Below are 17,875 nucleotides of genomic sequence, written 5' to 3' on the forward strand. Positions count from 1 at the left end.
TCTGTTTGTAATGTAAATGGTAAAGAAGAAAGTAAACAAAATGCTGGAAGCCAAAAGAAAATAGATGCACAACCGGTGTTTGATAAAAGTCCTCAAATGGTATTGTAAAGGTTCTAGTCGAGGTTTTATATTCAGATTAAAAAAAAAAGAAGAAGAAGAAAGAAAAAGAGAGAGAGAGAGACTTGACCCGTACATCACAGGTCGGGTCGGACCGGTTTGGCGCTCATATAGTATCGGGTCGAGTCGGACTGGGTCCAAACCAGGTTGGATGGTATCGGGTTGCAACCCTACCGCAGGCTGCCACTAAGCTAAAACATCATAACCCGAAACATATATTAGAAGCAAAATACAGCATACTTCGTCCGTCCCTTTGTAAGATCAACCACTTAGCCAAGTATTGCACGTGAAGCCAAAAGTAGACATCCTCTTTCGTAATGAAACTACTACATGGTATAATAACCCACTTATACAGACAAATCATTGAAATCACAACCCATTCAAGCATATGATAGTATTAATGCCACTTTAGTAGAATGTTGGTTCATCATTTAGCCACAGATAAGATATTTCAACTAGACAAATTCTATGTCTCAATCTTAAAAAGTTAAATTCATCTCAATAGAATCCATAAAATACTATTATTCACAATTCAACTCAACACGCAAACGAATGTTTTAATTTTGGAGGATCTTCGCAATTAAGATATTTTCATTTTTCTACAATTTGTTAAAATATATCATAATAGATGAATGAGATGTTTTTATTACTTTGGCTTAATAATTATGGGTAAAATGATTAGAAATTATTCATTGATCATTTATACCTTTGAAGGTCTACACTAATGGTATTGTGGAGTTGTACCTAATACAGTTGAGTATCATGAAAAATTATATAAGAAATAAGCAGGTTAGACCTACGGATAACAGGGGTCGATTGGAGAATGATCCAATTAATAATCGAATTAATCGAGTTCATGTTAGATTAGGTCGAGTCAAATTAAGGTCAACTTTAACCCTATTATTTCCTGTCGTGTTCATGTCAAATTCATACATTTTGTCAAAAATTACCAAACCTAGATTTTATCAAATGGATTTATTTTTTATGAATTCAGCATTTACATCCTTCTAAAAAAGATCAATACATAGTTCACAAACTCTGAAAAGGACTGTGATAAGGTTATCTAGGGGAAAGTTGCGGTCGAGTTGAATCTCTCTCTCTTTTTTTTTTAACAAATAATTAAATTTATTATTTTTCTTCCATTTAAACTTTAGATTTCAGATGATATCAGAGCAAAGTTCATAAGTTAAAACTCTAGCTCTACACTTTATCAAATCTAATCAAATATTCTACTTATCAGACCACTTATCCCAGCCTAAGACAAAAAATTAAAATGAGTATGTTCTCCTAACACAATAAAATATATATTATTAGAATATAACAAAAATATATATTACTATTAGTAGTTCTATAACCACTAAAGGATCCTACAAAAATAAATTCATAAATTAATGTGTTTGATGTGCATGGTACATTAGATATGAGAAGTTCTATAGTTATTAAGAGATCCCATAAAACTAAATTCACAAACCGACGTGTTTGATGTGATCTGTTAGATTATCAAATTATTTTTATATTTAAAAATTTCTATATTAAACGTAAAAGTTTAATTTATATTTAAAAATTACTCATCTAGCTTCTAAATATGTAAAATTATTTTTATTAAATATTTTGTAATAAGAGTTTATTAATATATTTTTCTTTTTAGATGCAATGGCTAATTAATTGATTTAGTTTTTCTTGCGACATGATCAATCAAAAATACGATTTCACTAATTTTAGCTTTTAAAAATTTATTTATACAAAATCAACCGTTACACATAGTGTCGACAATATTTTATAAGCATTGTAGGTATTTGAAAAATAATCTATGTTTTACTCTAATAAATTATAATACAATACTTTTAATTTTGAGAAAAAAAAATCTAGAGCATGGACAACGTTCAAAACTTCATGATTAATGTAATATTATTTTCAAAACCTTTATCACTTCAATGTAAATTGTTCGAATCTATTTCTTGTCACTTTTCTTTCATGTAGTTTTCATTGGATTTTATTTATATTTCTTCTTTGAGTTTTCGTCTATCCATAACTTTCACTTTTTTTGCCACTTTTGGTTTGTTGCTTAGAAGATTTTTCATGTTCCCGCTACCGTCAAAAGACTCAAAACTTAACTAACACGTTTACTTTTGGTCATTTTTGTCAACTCAGGTTGCCTTCTTGGCTTTGGTTTACCTTTAAAATAATTTTATTTTATTTTGTTTTTACAAATTAGAAGCATCTATCTTTTATTTTGTTTTAAGGAGGCTTATATGGGGTGGGACATTAGGAAATGGCCTAAGTGGCCTTATACATTTCATGGCGTCACATTATATTTTTCAGTTTATCTTAACAGTTAAGGTCACGTTTGGTTATGTAATTCAGATGAGATGAGATGAGATAAAATTTTTTAAATAATAATAAAATTTTTAAATTAAAATGAGGTGAAATAGTTTGTAAAAAAAATATGTGTTTGGATAGTGAGATAAGATAAGATAATTTTTAATTTTTGAGATTTGAAAAATGTATGGATCCCACTGTTGATTAGAGAGTCAAAAAGTGCACTATTTAGGCACTGTTCACTGTTAGTATTAACTGTTTATTACTGTTTATTTAAGTGGATGTTTTTAAAATTTAAAAATGAAACATAGTGTGTTTGGATAGGAAAAACAATTGTACGGTTGTATAACCAAACCGAGCCTAAATCTTAACAAAGAAATAAATTATACACATTTCATAGTGAAGGTTAAGTGATCATTTTAATACTTGAAAGCTTTTTTTTTTTTTTTTTGAAACAGATTCCTTATACTCATTCATCTCGAACAGAATTACATAGTTTGTCTGATTGAATATATGGTTTCAACCAGTATGGACTATCCTCTATCCATACAATCTCCTCTTCACATTGAAGTTCAAACTTAGCTAGTTAATGTGCAACGGTATTACATTCTCTAGGACTGAATTGTAGTTGCCATCACTGTCTCTACATTTCAGTTTTATATCTTCAATAACTTGTCCATACCAAGCACAATTCTCCTCACTAGATTGTACTTCATTTATAATCTTCATTGCATCTCCCTCCAAAACAGCTGCCTGAATGCCAATTTCCTCACTAAACTTGATAGCTCTCCATAGAGCATTAGCTTCCACCAACACAGCAGATGTGATATTTTTCAATGGCATACACATAGAAGTTATGACTTCCCCTTCACAATCCCTAACTACTATACCAGCTCCCATCTTCAGTATAGACTCCTCGAAATCAGCATCACCATTTACTTTATATGTTAACTGAGGTGGAGATCTCCATTTTACATATCTGTTTACTGGTCTAGAAGCAGAGAATTCAATCATGCCTTAGCCAAAGTATACTCCTCCTGGTCTGTCTTAGTAGCTTTTATCACCTCCGCTGGACTTTGAAAATAAAATCCATGCATTCTAAGTCAGTCTTCTGTAATTTCTGCTGTAACTCAACCCATGTAACAATAAACTCTTTGTCTCTGCAATTACTTTTCTGCACTTTACTCACTGTCTCAATCCACACATCAGAACTTGCTACACAACTCCACATCACATGCCCACTAGTTTCCTCTACCTGCTCACATATTGGACAAACCTCTGATTCTATTATTTTTCTTCTAAGCAAATTAATACTTAAAAGATGATATTGTAAATATATATATATATAATCTGAAGGAAAAAATGTTTTTCTTGCAATATTAATGTTAAGTTTGGTAAGTGAAGGTAAATTCAGGAGGACGTCACTATTAGACATGTGACTGCTTACTCTTTTTAAAGAAAAAAAAAAAAAAAGGTTTGGTAAGTGAAAATATGATACAAGGAAAAAGCTACTCTTGAGAGTTGGGTCCCAACATTTTTTTTTTCATTAGTGATTAAAGAAATATTTATTTTAATAATGTTGTATTTTTTTAAAAAAAATATTTAAAAATATTAAAAAGTGAATGAAAAAAATAAAAATAAAAAAGTACTCTTCTCGGGACCCATTGGGGCTACACCCTCGGTGGGTGCAGCACTGCTCTATGATATAAGTGGCCGGTGGGTGAAAGGTCATGGTTGGGTAAGGTCGGTAATGGGCACGCCTAATTGCTAGCCAGTGTGAACATATCGTTTTCAATATTATCTGTCATTATCATTAAGGGAGAAGTTTACTGTTTAATTGTAGCTTTGGTAGTTGAAAGTAGATTGCGACAAGGAGCAGAAAGAAGATTAATGGCCCCGACTCCAAAGATTTTGGATAGATATCTTGGCTATGCAATTGAGTTACGTTGACGTCGTGTTCCAAGTTTTCGATGCACCATTAGCTTAGAGAGAAAAAATACGTGTCGTAATACTATTGACACTTGGGACACTAACGCGGCATTTGGATATAGAAGATATAGAAATGTTTTCAACTCATATTATTTTATTTTATTTTATTTTTATCATTTTTTTATATAAAATATAATCAATAACTCAATTTTTTTCAAATTTTATAATAATAATAATAATATTTTATTTATTTAATTTAAAACTATATCATCTCATCCCATCTCACTATCCAAACGATTAAATTACATGTACACATTCGTCAAAGGACGAGCAACCTAACTGAGTCCTTTCATCTCCAATTTTTGTCTTTGATACTTGGACCCATAGTAGTGTCTTGGCGTACAGTGCTACCGTGGGTTGAGATTTAGGGCTCGTTTATTTTCAGAGATAAGATAAGATGAGATTAAAGTTAAAAAGTTGAATAAAGTATTGTTAAAATATATTTTTTAATATTATTTTTATTTTAGGATTTGAAAAAATTGAATTGTTTATTTTATTTTATATTGAAAGTCAGTAAAGTTGTAATGAGTAGATGAAATGAGATGAGATGAGATATTTTCTGAAAACAAACGAGACCTAATATTAAGATTGGATCTGTTATTATCTTGATCAGGTTTGATAGATCTATATCCACAAATTTGTGCAGTTTTAGATGGCTTTTGTGATTTGTTTCTCGTTTGTCAAATTGTTGGTTGTTTTTTAAATTGCAGACTCTGGACAGTGGATATGGACCTGGACGGCACATTGCAAAATAGCCACCCCGCCTAGGTGGGGAAGGGGGCAGGGTGCCTGGCTATCCGTCCGCATTGAGCGACGATGCCCTCCTACATGCCCTAGTCTATTATCTTATTAAATTGCAGCACTTTTAGTGCTATTATCTTATTAAAATAGCCAATAAAGGTAGGACTTGCGTTGTTAGCACTCCCACCATTGCCCTTTCTCTCTCTTGCTTCTTCGCCTCCATGCACGTTCATACTCGAGATTGGAAACTTGGGTGGATTGCACATGAGCCTCTTTATCGCTTATGGTTATTACGACCACCTCTTTCTTGTTTCCTCTCCTCCTTTGCTCGCCCTTAACTGCCTTTGTCCGCCTCCTCTACCTTTCTATCTGCATCGTCCATTTCTGCTTATTGTGAAACTGTTAATGCTCTCAGTGTATCTTTTGCATTGATAAAGTCATCAGCCTTGTCCATAAATTCTCGCAAGTCATTGGTGTCTTCCTCACCAACTCCGCCATGAAGGGGCTTCGAGGCCATACCCCGCCTAAGAGTGTTGCCAGCTTTATTTTCTCATTCTAATCATCTGCTTTTAGGAGCTCTTTATTGAATCGCGTAAAGTATCCCTTTAGGCTTTTGTCCTCCCGCTGCTTCACTATAAGGAGGCAGGCAGCTAGCCTTCTCCTCCTTCTACTTGCAATGAATTGCATGATGAATTGCTTACAAAACTTCCCGAAACTAAGGATCGAGCTTGCCCCTGTATATTTTTGAACCACACTCTCACCATGCCTTTGAGGGTTAATGGGAAATCTCTACATGCAATCTCCCTGGGAAGCTGTGTAAGGTCATATGGGCTTTGAAGGTTTTCAAGTGCTCTACCAAGTCCTTGGACCTATCGTAAAGATCGATTTGTGGGACTTTGGACTTCGACAGGAGGGGTATCGCTATTATCTCCCAGCTATAGGGTAGGTATGTGCTATTGAGCACGTTGTTAACCGATGACGACACTCTCACTCATTTTGCCATCTCCTCGTATTAGTCCATAAGGTCCCATAACGCTACAAAAAATAATGTTGTTAGTCAGAGGCCTCGTATTAGTCCATAAGGTCCCACAAGCTGTTATGGGTCTCGAAATGGGTCTCACTCATTTTGCCATTATCTCCCTCTACAAGGCCGCTATCTCCAACATTATTTTTTGCAACCTTTATTCCATCTTTGTGAATCTCCTATCCATATCGTTGTTCTTCTGTCCCTCCATCGTAGTCGCTTCCTGGTCACAAATTGTGTGAGAACGTGTGGTAATAGATATTTGAATCTTGCCTCACTACGAATTTCCCACAAATGACACCAAACTATTTATGCAGTTTCTAGCGGTGCCCATCATTTACTCTACCAACTGACAACTAGAACATAGTTCTTAGGGAACCCAGTGGAGGATGCTTTTGATGGTTAAGTTAAAGAGGGAGCTACTGGTCTCAATAATTGATTTAGAATTCATTTAGAACATACATGGTACATAGGGTATTTATAGGTGTTGAGGTGTTCTACTATGGTATTATCCCTTCAAGGACACAATTCTTGTTGCCTAGTTAGGAATGTTACCTTCTGAACTCGATTCTGTCGTTGATAGTGCTCTTCTGGTGCATGTATCTCGTTCGGGCTTATTTTGTGGATTCTGATTTTACAAAGATACGATTGATTAATATTTGCAATTGTGAACATGACATCCTTCTAAGCTTTATCTTTGGGTCCATACAGTGTGTTTTGTGTAACTTTATCCTCTGCTCGCCCTTGGTCATGTGAGCTCCTCATGACTTCACCATTCTTCACCATCTGGCTCGCCAACAACATATATATTTGCACCCAAAATGCTAATTCGAAATTAAATACATATTATTTATCTTGACATGAATTAAAATTGGATAAAGAATTGTTACATACACCTATTCACTTTCCCCTATATGTTATTTAGGCCAGTCTTGTAATTTCAAATTGGAATGGGACATACACCTATGCCCTGTGCATTACCACAATCTCGTTTGGCTTTAGAAGTGGCTAGAAAATAATGTAGGAAGAAATAATTATTAGAATTATCAGTCGGTAGTAAATATTGTGGCACCTTGTTTCTCGATAAAGGACTTGGTGAGGATTCGTGGTGCCAAGGGTGCCAACCAGTCGGCAACACCTAGAGTTCTAATTGAAAATAGGCGTTCAATGTTCAAATGGAAGTACACGTGTAAGTAAAAAGGCTTCAAAATTGTAGTGGAGTAAGTAAAGGCTCAGTTAGAGACTAAAATACTATTTGTACCAGAGGTCTAACCATAAATAGGTTCATTCATTAATTTCACAAATATCCATATGTTACTTCATTTCCCATATAACGTAATACATTACCATCCTTTCCATTTCCTATGTTCAGGTACGACAAGCCATACATGATTTGTCGCCTCGCTAAATGATACATTTCTAAAACGTTACAAACACCATTAACAAATTCAGGCCTCTTTTGCTATTCCTTAGGCGGGTTTGGTATTTCTTCCTTGGGTACCTCTCTTGGGACTAACTCTGCATTAAAGTCTATGGTTCCGATAAATGAAACTATAGGTAGGTTAAACAGCTATTACAAGAACGCTAATGAGAGACAATGCACGTGAAGATGTAATGCACAGTTTCATGTAAAAACATGTGAACACATGTATTTGTGTGTGGTGAGGAATCAACCTCTAAGAAAAATACATGCATCTGTAGTCATGACGTGGAATCACCCTATGAGTAAAACACAAGTATACAAGCATGGTGAGGAATCCCCTTCTAAGGAACTACCCTATGTGCAAAACACAAGTATATGTATATATATGTATCACCGAGGCGAGGAATCACCCTCTTCTTGAGCATGTAAAACTCATCATATCACATCGTATAAATTCTCATTACATAAAGTCTCATTGCATAAAATGTCAAGCAAAGGAAATCGCTTCACCATCTGGCTTGGGGAATCACTCCCACTTGACTAGCATGCAAGCTGATTTGCTCGTTTCAAATCATCAATAATGCCAAGTAGGGAAAATCAATTCACTGTCTAGCTCAAGGAATCACTCCCACCCGACCAACGTGTAAGCTGATTCATCTGTTTCAAATTATCCAATACACACACCGAATTATACATGTTGCATCGGTGACACATTCTACCTAGCCAACCAACTCGAAGACACCACACATGATACACCCGGAGAATCTTCCGACCCATCTATTTAAGTAAGGCCAATACGAAAGCGTTCCACCTTCATCATCATGGAGACACACTTTATATATGAAACTCGTGGCAACGTGTCGAAGGAATGGCCCAGGTAAACCTCAACCCGTTTATGATGATTAACACAAGGTAAGACTCACACAAACAAAATCACCACATCACCAATCTGAACCATTCAAACGTCAAGATCTCAAGATCGTAATGTAAAAATATTATTAAACATATTGAAGGAAAATATTCCTGGTTTGGTTACCAAGATGAGATAAGACTTATCTCATATAATTATTACAATTTTTTTAAATTTTTACACAAAATATAATAAACAATTCGACTTTTTCAAATCTTAAAACAAAAATTGTATTAAAAAATTATATTTTAATAATATTTTATTCAAATTTCAACTTTTATCTCATCTCTTCTCATATGTGTAATCAAACAAGGCCTTATTAATTCATGAGTAGAAAGGCGAAAGATACATAATATGCAATGCTAGAACTCACAACATACCCATGACATTTATCCCAAATTTTCCAGTACTATCTTAGAAACTAACCAAACTCACAGTATTAGAAACACCATGGTGGCCCTGGCATTGCTCCCTCTGAAGCTACTTGTTCTCCTTGAAGACTCCAACTCCAAAGAGACTCAAACACTTACTATCTCAAAATTGAGATTTTGACTTTCACTTTAAGCCATTTATAGGGAGGGATAATCAGGTATCCTTCTAACCATTGATGTGCCCTTATAGGACCCCTTTAGGGCAGGTTTGGGAGGTGAGATGAGAATTTTGTGTTTTGTTTTGAAGTTTAAAATATTATGTTTTAATATTATTATTGTTTTGAGATTTGAAAAATGTGTATTGGGATTTGAAAAAGTTGAATTATTTATTATATTTTGTATGGAGATTTGAAAAAGGTGTAATGATGAGATGAGATGAGATGAGAATTTTGTGTTTTGTTTTGGTTACCAAACCTGCCCTTAGTCTCAATCGTCCATTTACAGAATGATAAAGACAGACTGATGGGACAAGGCACGCACGTTCCTGTGGCTTGTCTTTAGTCTAGTCCGTAGTACCTCTTCGAACGTGGATCTCACACGTGGCGTTGGACCATACCTCTGAGTTTAGACAATATGATTTGCAGGATGTGCCATTTCTTTAGCAGATCTACTCTAGATGTGACCTTTTAGGTAGTGTATGGGCCTTTGTGTATATAACTTCTACCTTTTGAACATTTTTGTGTTATCTAAGAAAGTTATCTTGTATTTATCGGTATTGTCCTTGACTGTTGCTCGTCTTAGGCTCATATCTTGCCCTTTGTTTAGCCTTTCTCACCTTTGTACAATTGGCACATTTTTCCAGAACTATGAGCCTCTTCAGCTCCTCATTATTTGGCTGGGTACTTACTCGACCGGAACTAAGTGAAAAATGCTTTGCTACACCCTATGTTGAGATGTGTTTGCCAATATTTCTACATTGTGTTGTTCGCCCCGTTGGACTGACTGCACTTTGCAGACCACCGCTGTCTAGTCTTCCATCTTTCAAAGGAAAGGCTCTCTCTTTTGCCTTCCATTTAACCTTGGAAAGTGGTCTACCTCCTTACATTGACGCAATCCTCACATTCGCCCCTCTGTATTAGGAATTTATCCTAGAAATTTGGTGAGAACCATCCCTCGATATGACGTACCAAGGGAGGTGATCTAGACGGGAGGTTCTTCGGTGTTCTCGATCCCTACTGAGGAGACCTACCCTTACCTAGCTTCCGTTTTCCTTCTTTGTCGGCTGCTTTTGGTGCACCCGTCGACACTACTCTCTCGAATTCTAGCTCCTCCTATAAATTCGGTATCATAAGACTTTGGTGAATCCTCACCCTTGTCTTTTTCTCACTCATCATGCTTTGAGACCATTTGTTTCTTCCCACGTAAAGCTATGGTTGTGCAATCATGGCCCAACATCTCTATTATTTGGGCTCTAGCCCTCCAAGAACTTTCTTCATCTTGGTAGCGTTCCTCCTCTGCTTGCTGGTGTTCTGCTTCTAACCTCATCGCTTCGCATTGTTCTTCCATGAATCAATCAATTATTATGGGTGGTACAACTGCCCTTCATGCTATCCTTCTCTCACATGGTTATAGTTTTAGAGCTCTAGGTGTGGTAATCTAAAAGACAGTCGAAGGCTCATTTATAGCAGCATTCCATCCTTCAAATTGTCTAACTATCATTGCTTTGTGCGTTACAACTCACTTATTGTGGCTTGAATAAATATGTGAACTGGTCCTATGTGACCTACTCACTTTTCCATGTAAACTCATTGCTTCCCATATCTCCCCATTGAACCTTCACCAATGGTACAATTTTAGATCATAATCTCTGCTCATTCTAGTCTACGATTCGTACTGGTCTTTCTTCATAGGTGAGATTCGATTGTAGTGGAACCATATTTGAGGTAATCATTTGGGGTTGTTGATTCCCGAAACTCTTCCTTAACAAGGAAACGTGAACACGTTGTGAATTCCTACATACTCCTCTGGTATTGCCACTCTATACGCTATTGGGCCTATCTTCTCCATCACTTGGTAAAGTCCAAAATATCTTGGGCTAAATTTCCCTCTTAACTCAAATCTTTTTACTCCTTTCATGGGTGATATCTTGAGATATACACAGTCATATTTCTCAAAGGTCAACTCTCTTCTCCTTACATCGGCGTAGCTCTTATGCCTTGTTTGGATCATGGCCATCTTTTTCTATATGAGTTTGACTTGCTCTCTCATCTCTTGGATGATCTCTGGCCGAAACACTCTGGTCTTTCCCACTTCATCCAACATAATGACGACCTACACTTTCTCCCATATAAAGCCTCGTAAGGGGCATTTGAATGGTTGCCTAGCAACTATTGTTATATGAAAATTCAATAATTGGGACATGGCTTTCCCATGTACCCTTAAAGTATAACATGCATGCTCTCAGCATATCCTCCAACGTTTGATTAATCCTCTTTGGCCGTTGGTCTGTGGATGGTATGCACTACTAAATCTTAGTTTAATGCCCATCGCTACTTACAAACTCTTCCAAAAGTGAAGCACGAATCAAGAATCTTGATCCGACACTATGGTCTTGGGTACTGTGTGTAGCCTAACTATCTCTTATGTACAACCAAGTGAGCTTAGTTAGTATGTTCGTCGTAGTGACAAGTAAAAAGTTGGCACTCTTGGTCAGTCTATCTATGATCACCCAAATAACATCTTTACCATTGGGGGTTTAAGGTAATCCAACCACAATGTCTATAACTATGTCTTCCCACTTCCACACTGGAATGGGTAAGGGCTGCAAATTACCAGCCAGTCTCTAATACTGGAGACATTGTTTGTTTTCACAACTCTTCTCAGTTCATCTCATATAATCATTACAACTTTTTCAAATTTTCACACAAAATAAAACAAACAATTCAATTTTTTCAAATTTCAAAAGAAAAATAATATTAAAAAAAAATATTCTAACAATATTTTATTCAACTTTCAGCTTTAATCTCAACTCATCTCATCTGATTTGCAAAAACAACGATGCTATCTCCGACACTTGGCACATTTTTCAATAAAATGGGCGATGTGTCGTTTCGTTCCTTCCAACTAGAAACCTTTCTTAAGATCTCGATACATTTTCGTGCCTCCAAGATGTACTGAATATGGCAAGGTGTGGGTTTCGGCTAGTATTCTTTCCAAGATTTCTGAATCAACTGTAAACACTCTTTGCCCTCTAAATAGTAAGGTTCCATTCTTGCTCTAACTAAAATGCAATCGTCATTCCCCTCTCCAGACTCTTTGTTGAATCTCTGGTAGCCCTAGATCCTTCCTTTACTAGTCCTTCAGCTCGTCAAAGTCACTAAGGCCTAGTTTGTTTTCACAAACTATCTCATTTTATCTCATCTCTTCTTATCTAATCATTACAATTTTCACAAACTCCTAAACAAAATACAAAAAATAATTCAATCTTTTCAAATCTCAAAATAAAAATTATATTACAAAATTATATTCTAACAATATATGATTCAACTTTCATCTCATTTGTGTAACCAAATGAGGTCTAACTCTTAATTCTTGTATCACGGTGAGAATTTCTTCCTATGGTGAGTTCATCACCAGTAGTTGCCTCACTCATTCAAGAACCTAATCCAATTCTGTGGAACCTCCTACATCCTTAGACCTAGACATACGACTCAGTTCATTGGTGACTAAATTAGCCTTTCCCAAGTGACACAAGGTACGCACCTAAAGTCGCTTATGCTCTCCAACCATCTCATTGTCTCATATTGAGGTTCTTTTTTGTGAATATGTGCCTTAAACTTTTATGATCTGTATATACCTCACACGCTTCATCATATAGGTAATGTCGCTAACTCTTCTAGGTGAACACTACAGCTGCTAACTCCAACTCCTTTGATTGCCTGGACACATAAGCCAGTACCCTCCCTTCTTGTGTTAGGACACATCCTAGTCCGTAATTTGATGCGTCACTATAAACAACAAATGGCTTGTAAGGCTCTGGTAATGCTAACACAGGGGCTATGGTTAACCTTCTCTTTAATTCCTCAAAGCTTTGTTCACACTGTTTAGTCCAAATGAATTTGACATTCGTCCTAGTCAATGTCATGAGAGAGCATGATAACTTGGAGAATCTTTTCACGAATCTCCTATTGTAACCAGCTAGTCCCAAGAAACTCCTAACCTCATGTATCATGATAGGATGTTGCCACTCCATGACTACTTCAATCTTACTCGAGTCCACTGTGACTCCTTCCCTAGATATCACATGACCAAAGAACTTAGCTTTCTCCAGCCAAAACTCAGACTTGTTGAGTTTAGCGAACAACTGATGCTCCTTAAGCTTCCCTACTACCATCCTAAGGTGACTTTCATGATCCTCGACATTCTTGGAATATACTAAAATTATATCTATAAACACCAAAACAAACATATCTAAGAATGGCCTAAACGCCCTATTTATAATATTCATGAATGTTGTTGAGGCGTTAGCTAACCCAAATGGCACCACCAAAAACTCAAAATAGCCATACCTCGTCCGAAATGTTGTTTTTGTTATGTCTTATTCTCTAATCCTCAGTTGGTGATAACCAGACCTAAGATCAATTTTAGAAAATACGACAGCTTCTCACAATTAGTTAAACAAGTCATCTATCCTTGGTGGAGGGTATCTATTCTTTATAGTCACCTTATTCAACCCTTGATAATCAATGCACATCCTAAAGGTCCATCCTTTGTTCTAACAAATAGCACTAGTGATCCCCTAATGTGATATACTTGGCCTAATAAATCCATTTGTCAATAATTCTTGTAGTTGGCTCTTTAGCTCTTTCAACTTTGTCGGGACCATCCTATAAGGTGCCTTATGTATTAGAATTGTCACAGGTTCTAAGTCGATTGAAAATTTAACTTCCCTAAGAGGTGGTAATCTTGGCAATTCTCGAAACACTTTTGGAAATTCACTTAATATTGGTATACTTTTCACCTTCTTATACTCTTTCTCCTTAAGCTCTAAATGTACTAAATAGGCCTCGGTGCCACTTGCCAACTCCCGTTTGGCTTTTAGCGAAGTATTTATTCCAACATTGATCATAACTTATTGCCCCAGAATACCTTATTCTCCATTGCATGCATTAGGAATGTTACTATCCTTCATCGGCAATCTATACTTGCAAAATGCCTACAGAACCAATCCATACCTAGGATAATATTGAAACCCAAGAAACTTGAAAACTAATAGATACGCTTACAAGATAACACCGTCCATCTCCAAATGACTCTATGCAACCATTGTGGTACAAACTACCGTCTCTCCATTAGGCAATAATACGGAAACCTTATGTTGCATCGGATCTTCCTGCAGGCCACCTATCCTAGCAAACATAGTGGACACAAATGATTGGGACACACCTAATCCAAGTAGGGTACTTGCATAGTATTACGATATTCTAACTCAGACTGAAATGACCGAAAAACTCGCTTCTTACACTACGCTCCTAAAATTATTGACTATTTAGTAAAGTTGAGGTTTCAGACCTATGATGACGCTTGCATCTTGAGTCTCTAGGGCGTCCTCGTCAACTTCTCCTAGAGTAAGGGCGTACACTCTTACTTGTATCGCCTGTCTTTGGTCTCCCCATCCTCCAGTAGGGCAGGTTATTACATTGACATTGCAAAAGGATAATCCTTAGCGTAATGTCCCATCTTCCTACGCATATAGTATGAGAGTGTGGTCTGGCAACACCCTCCCTCATGAGCCCTACGACAAAACCCACACGCTGGTGTCCTTCCTCCCATTCGTACCCCGGTAGTAGTTGGCAGATATACTCCTATCCTTGATACAAAATTTTGAGGGAACCCGAACTGCCTTCCTCGCCTATGAAAGTTCTCTGCTTTTGGTAGTCATAATAGCCAAAGAATTACGAAGCTCGTATTCGACAATAGAGGCCACAAGTACCAACGTCTACAAATCCTTAATTTCCAGATATGCTACTTGTGTTATGATATGCATCTATACAATGTTTAAAATTCTATTTCGGTGATCATTCCAGTTTAAGTATTGGAATGAAATATTTCGGCACTGGCTTATTCTGTTGTAGCATTTCGGGATTAACTATATATTATATATAAATATTTATATGTATATATAAACCAACAACTAATAGAATAAATACATATATATATATATATGTAAGTGTGTATCATGTATATGATATATATATATGGAAGAATTAAAATTTTATAAGATGAATATACGTTAAAAAAATCACAAACTTGAGTTGAGACACAAAAACAAAGAAAAAAAAAAGAATAGAGAAATTATTAAAAATAATTATTTTAAAAAGAAAGAGAATGGGGGGACATATTTAAAGTTACAAGAAATAAAAATTATATAAATACATTTTACATTATAGAACTAATTATACACCATCTAGATTTAAGACTTACAAAAATGCTCTCCAAGCACAAGAAAATTACAAAATCAGTTCAAAATGGAATAGGGCCAGGAATGTCAATTCTGGTTATAATGACCAAAATTTGATCGGAATGGTTGAAACGGACCGGAATGGGCTGGAATTTGGAGCGAAACAGAACGATGAGGTATAGTGTACTAGATACTACACTGAAACAGAAACTTCTGGACGGTAGGCGTGCAAGCCATCCCTTGGCTTCCCTACACTTCTCTTTCCCCCCTTAGTCCACTATCATGACTAGATAAATAGTGGCTCACATGTATGACACATGGCACTAGTAGCAAGGGTTTGGGTCATGGACTTTGGGCCATTGGGCTTAGGTTTTCCTTATAGGGGCCGAAATTCACAAGGCTTTCTAGGGTTAGTTTCACTTGAGCTTAAGTTGCTCGATCCAAAAATCTAAGACCTCTCCTTCAAACTATAAATTCTAAGGCCCTTGAATAACTATGGCAACTAAATAATTTACGGAAATGTCTAGTCATGCTTGGGTCATCACATCCTCCCCTCCTTAGAAAAAGATTTTGTCCTCGAAATCGGCACCGTAACCATCAACCAAAACATTTGTAGTAAGAAATACCGGGTTTACTACCTCTTCTATTTGTAGTCGTAGACTTTTCCAATGATGATGATGATGGCGGTACTTCATCTTCCTCTTTCGTTACTGAATCTTGCGAAAAGTAAAATATTGCATCCAGATCAAAGTTGAAGTACATGTTCACCCACATCTCATTCAGTTTATGCTCTATCTCGAGCTCTGTATCCTTGGTAGGTTGGCCTTCCTCACGGAAACAAGTACTATCCGTAGACGTATTTGAGGTCTCACAAGGCATTAACCTGTTTGCATGTTCTTCCGCTGCGCAACTCGATTATGCTTTCGGATTAAAACTGCGCATATATGATCTTTTTGCTTCCTTCCAGTTGCACCAAGGTTGCCTTTCTTCATGCGGTAACGCTCGTCGAAAATAAAGATTTGCTCATGAATCTGTTGGAGACTCTAATCAGAGTTGAAGTGGGCTTAATCAGACAATCTGCTGGGGCCTAATCAGATTGGGCTGGGCCCATGACCCAATCTTAAATTCAAATTGGCCCACCCCTGTTTAAAAATTAAAAAAAAAAGACAAAATAATGTAAAAAAATTAAAGAATCTAAAATAATGTAAAAGACTAAAAATTCACAATAAATTTAAATTTACAGCACCAAAATATAAATAATGTAATAGATTTGATTCAAATAGCCACAGTTCAGCGTCAGTCCTGACACTTTGACATTCCATGCATTTGAGTCAATGACTCGATAGTGATTTCCTATATGAAGTTTTACTGATCAGATGCACTATTTTTTTTAGTCATTTAACTATAGACTTCTAAACCATCAGCCAAGTGATACATGACATAAAATTATTCTGGGGGCACATTATGAACTCACATCCACGTCTAACTCTGACGAATTTTGCATGATGCTATTGAGTTTCTTACCAATAAAGGGGCCAGTGGGTTCTCCATCCCATGGTGTGTCCATCTCAGTCATCCATAATTAGTCTGGGTTCACAGTTAGGTCTACAAAATCATATAAATTATAAATTAAACAATGAAAACTTTAAAATTATATAAATAGTCATTTAAAACCATAAAGTTACCCGATTCAAGCCTATAGCTCTGAGCATCAACGGTATCTATTTCAATAGGTGTTGAACTTAACCAGTTCTGTATGCAAACGAGGGCCTCAATGGTGGTCAGAGACAATGAACTCCAATAAACATCCAAGAAATGACCTCCAGTGCTAAATGCCGACTCAGAGGCAACCGTAGTGATAAGAATGACTAGCACATCCCTGGCTATTTGGGAAAGGACTGGAAACTTGCCAGAATTCACCTTCCACCAAGTTAATATCTGGAATGTTGCACCAGGTGCCTCGATATCTTCCATAAAGTAACGCTCAACCTCAAACTTACATTGCATAATATTCCTCGATGCACAGTTTTGATGATACCGTCGTAGCATCAAAACATTTGAACTTTGTTCATGTGTGTCATCTAAGGAAGATGCCGAGCCGGTCGGGCATGAAGAGCTACCACCTTTGATTGAAGACTAACTATTGCTATTGTAATAGCTATATAAATCATCAATATCACATTTAATCTCTCTAATAAACTGATCAACATTCTCATCATTGAGGACGTCCCTAATCTAAAATTCTACAATTGCCAACTTATATCGGGATCGCAACCACAAATAATAATCTATTTATCTTCTCAACATCCCCTCCAATATTTATTATATTTGTATTTCATCTTCATAGCTATAACATTCAACAAACCCACACTGTCAGTAATCCTTTCTTGCAAGTGGTTGTAAAGCCCAAAGAGCTTCTCGAAGTACATGTTCGCTGTAGGATATTTTGTCATAAATATTCGCATAGTTATGTCATAAAATAACTTAAAAAACTGATAAAAATACCTGACATGGGCCCAAT

At 36.3% G+C, this 17,875-nt stretch overlaps 1 protein-coding gene across 1 annotated transcript; it reads right to left on the minus strand.

Annotated features, from left to right (window-relative positions):
* Window positions 1-12,789: 12,789 nt before the first annotated feature.
* LOC108991472 (uncharacterized mitochondrial protein AtMg00860-like) lies at window positions 12,790-17,328 on the minus strand. The gene is made up of 2 exons (XM_018965727.1): window positions 17,040-17,328; window positions 12,790-13,340 (listed from the first exon to the last, which is right to left on the minus strand). Exons 1-2 carry the CDS (start codon window positions 17,326-17,328, stop codon window positions 12,790-12,792), a joined length of 840 nt encoding a protein of 279 aa, XP_018821272.1.
* Between the last annotated feature and the right edge of the window lie 547 nt (window positions 17,329-17,875).

Source organism: Juglans regia, chromosome 13 (assembly GCF_001411555.2).
Source record: "Juglans regia cultivar Chandler chromosome 13, Walnut 2.0, whole genome shotgun sequence".
Classification (NCBI taxonomy): domain Eukaryota; kingdom Viridiplantae; phylum Streptophyta; class Magnoliopsida; order Fagales; family Juglandaceae; genus Juglans; species Juglans regia.

What these genes read in the sequence shown, in the direction of transcription:
- LOC108991472 (XM_018965727.1), bottom strand. Translation starts at nt 17,328, where the DNA reads ATGGAAGATATCGAGGCACCTGGTGCAACATTCCAGATATTAACTTGG. An exon ending in GAGCTATAGGCTTGAATCGG is followed by an intron (nt 13,341 to 17,039) that starts GTAACTTTATGG and finishes TGGTGTTTATAG; the next exon opens with ATATAATTTTAGTATATTCC.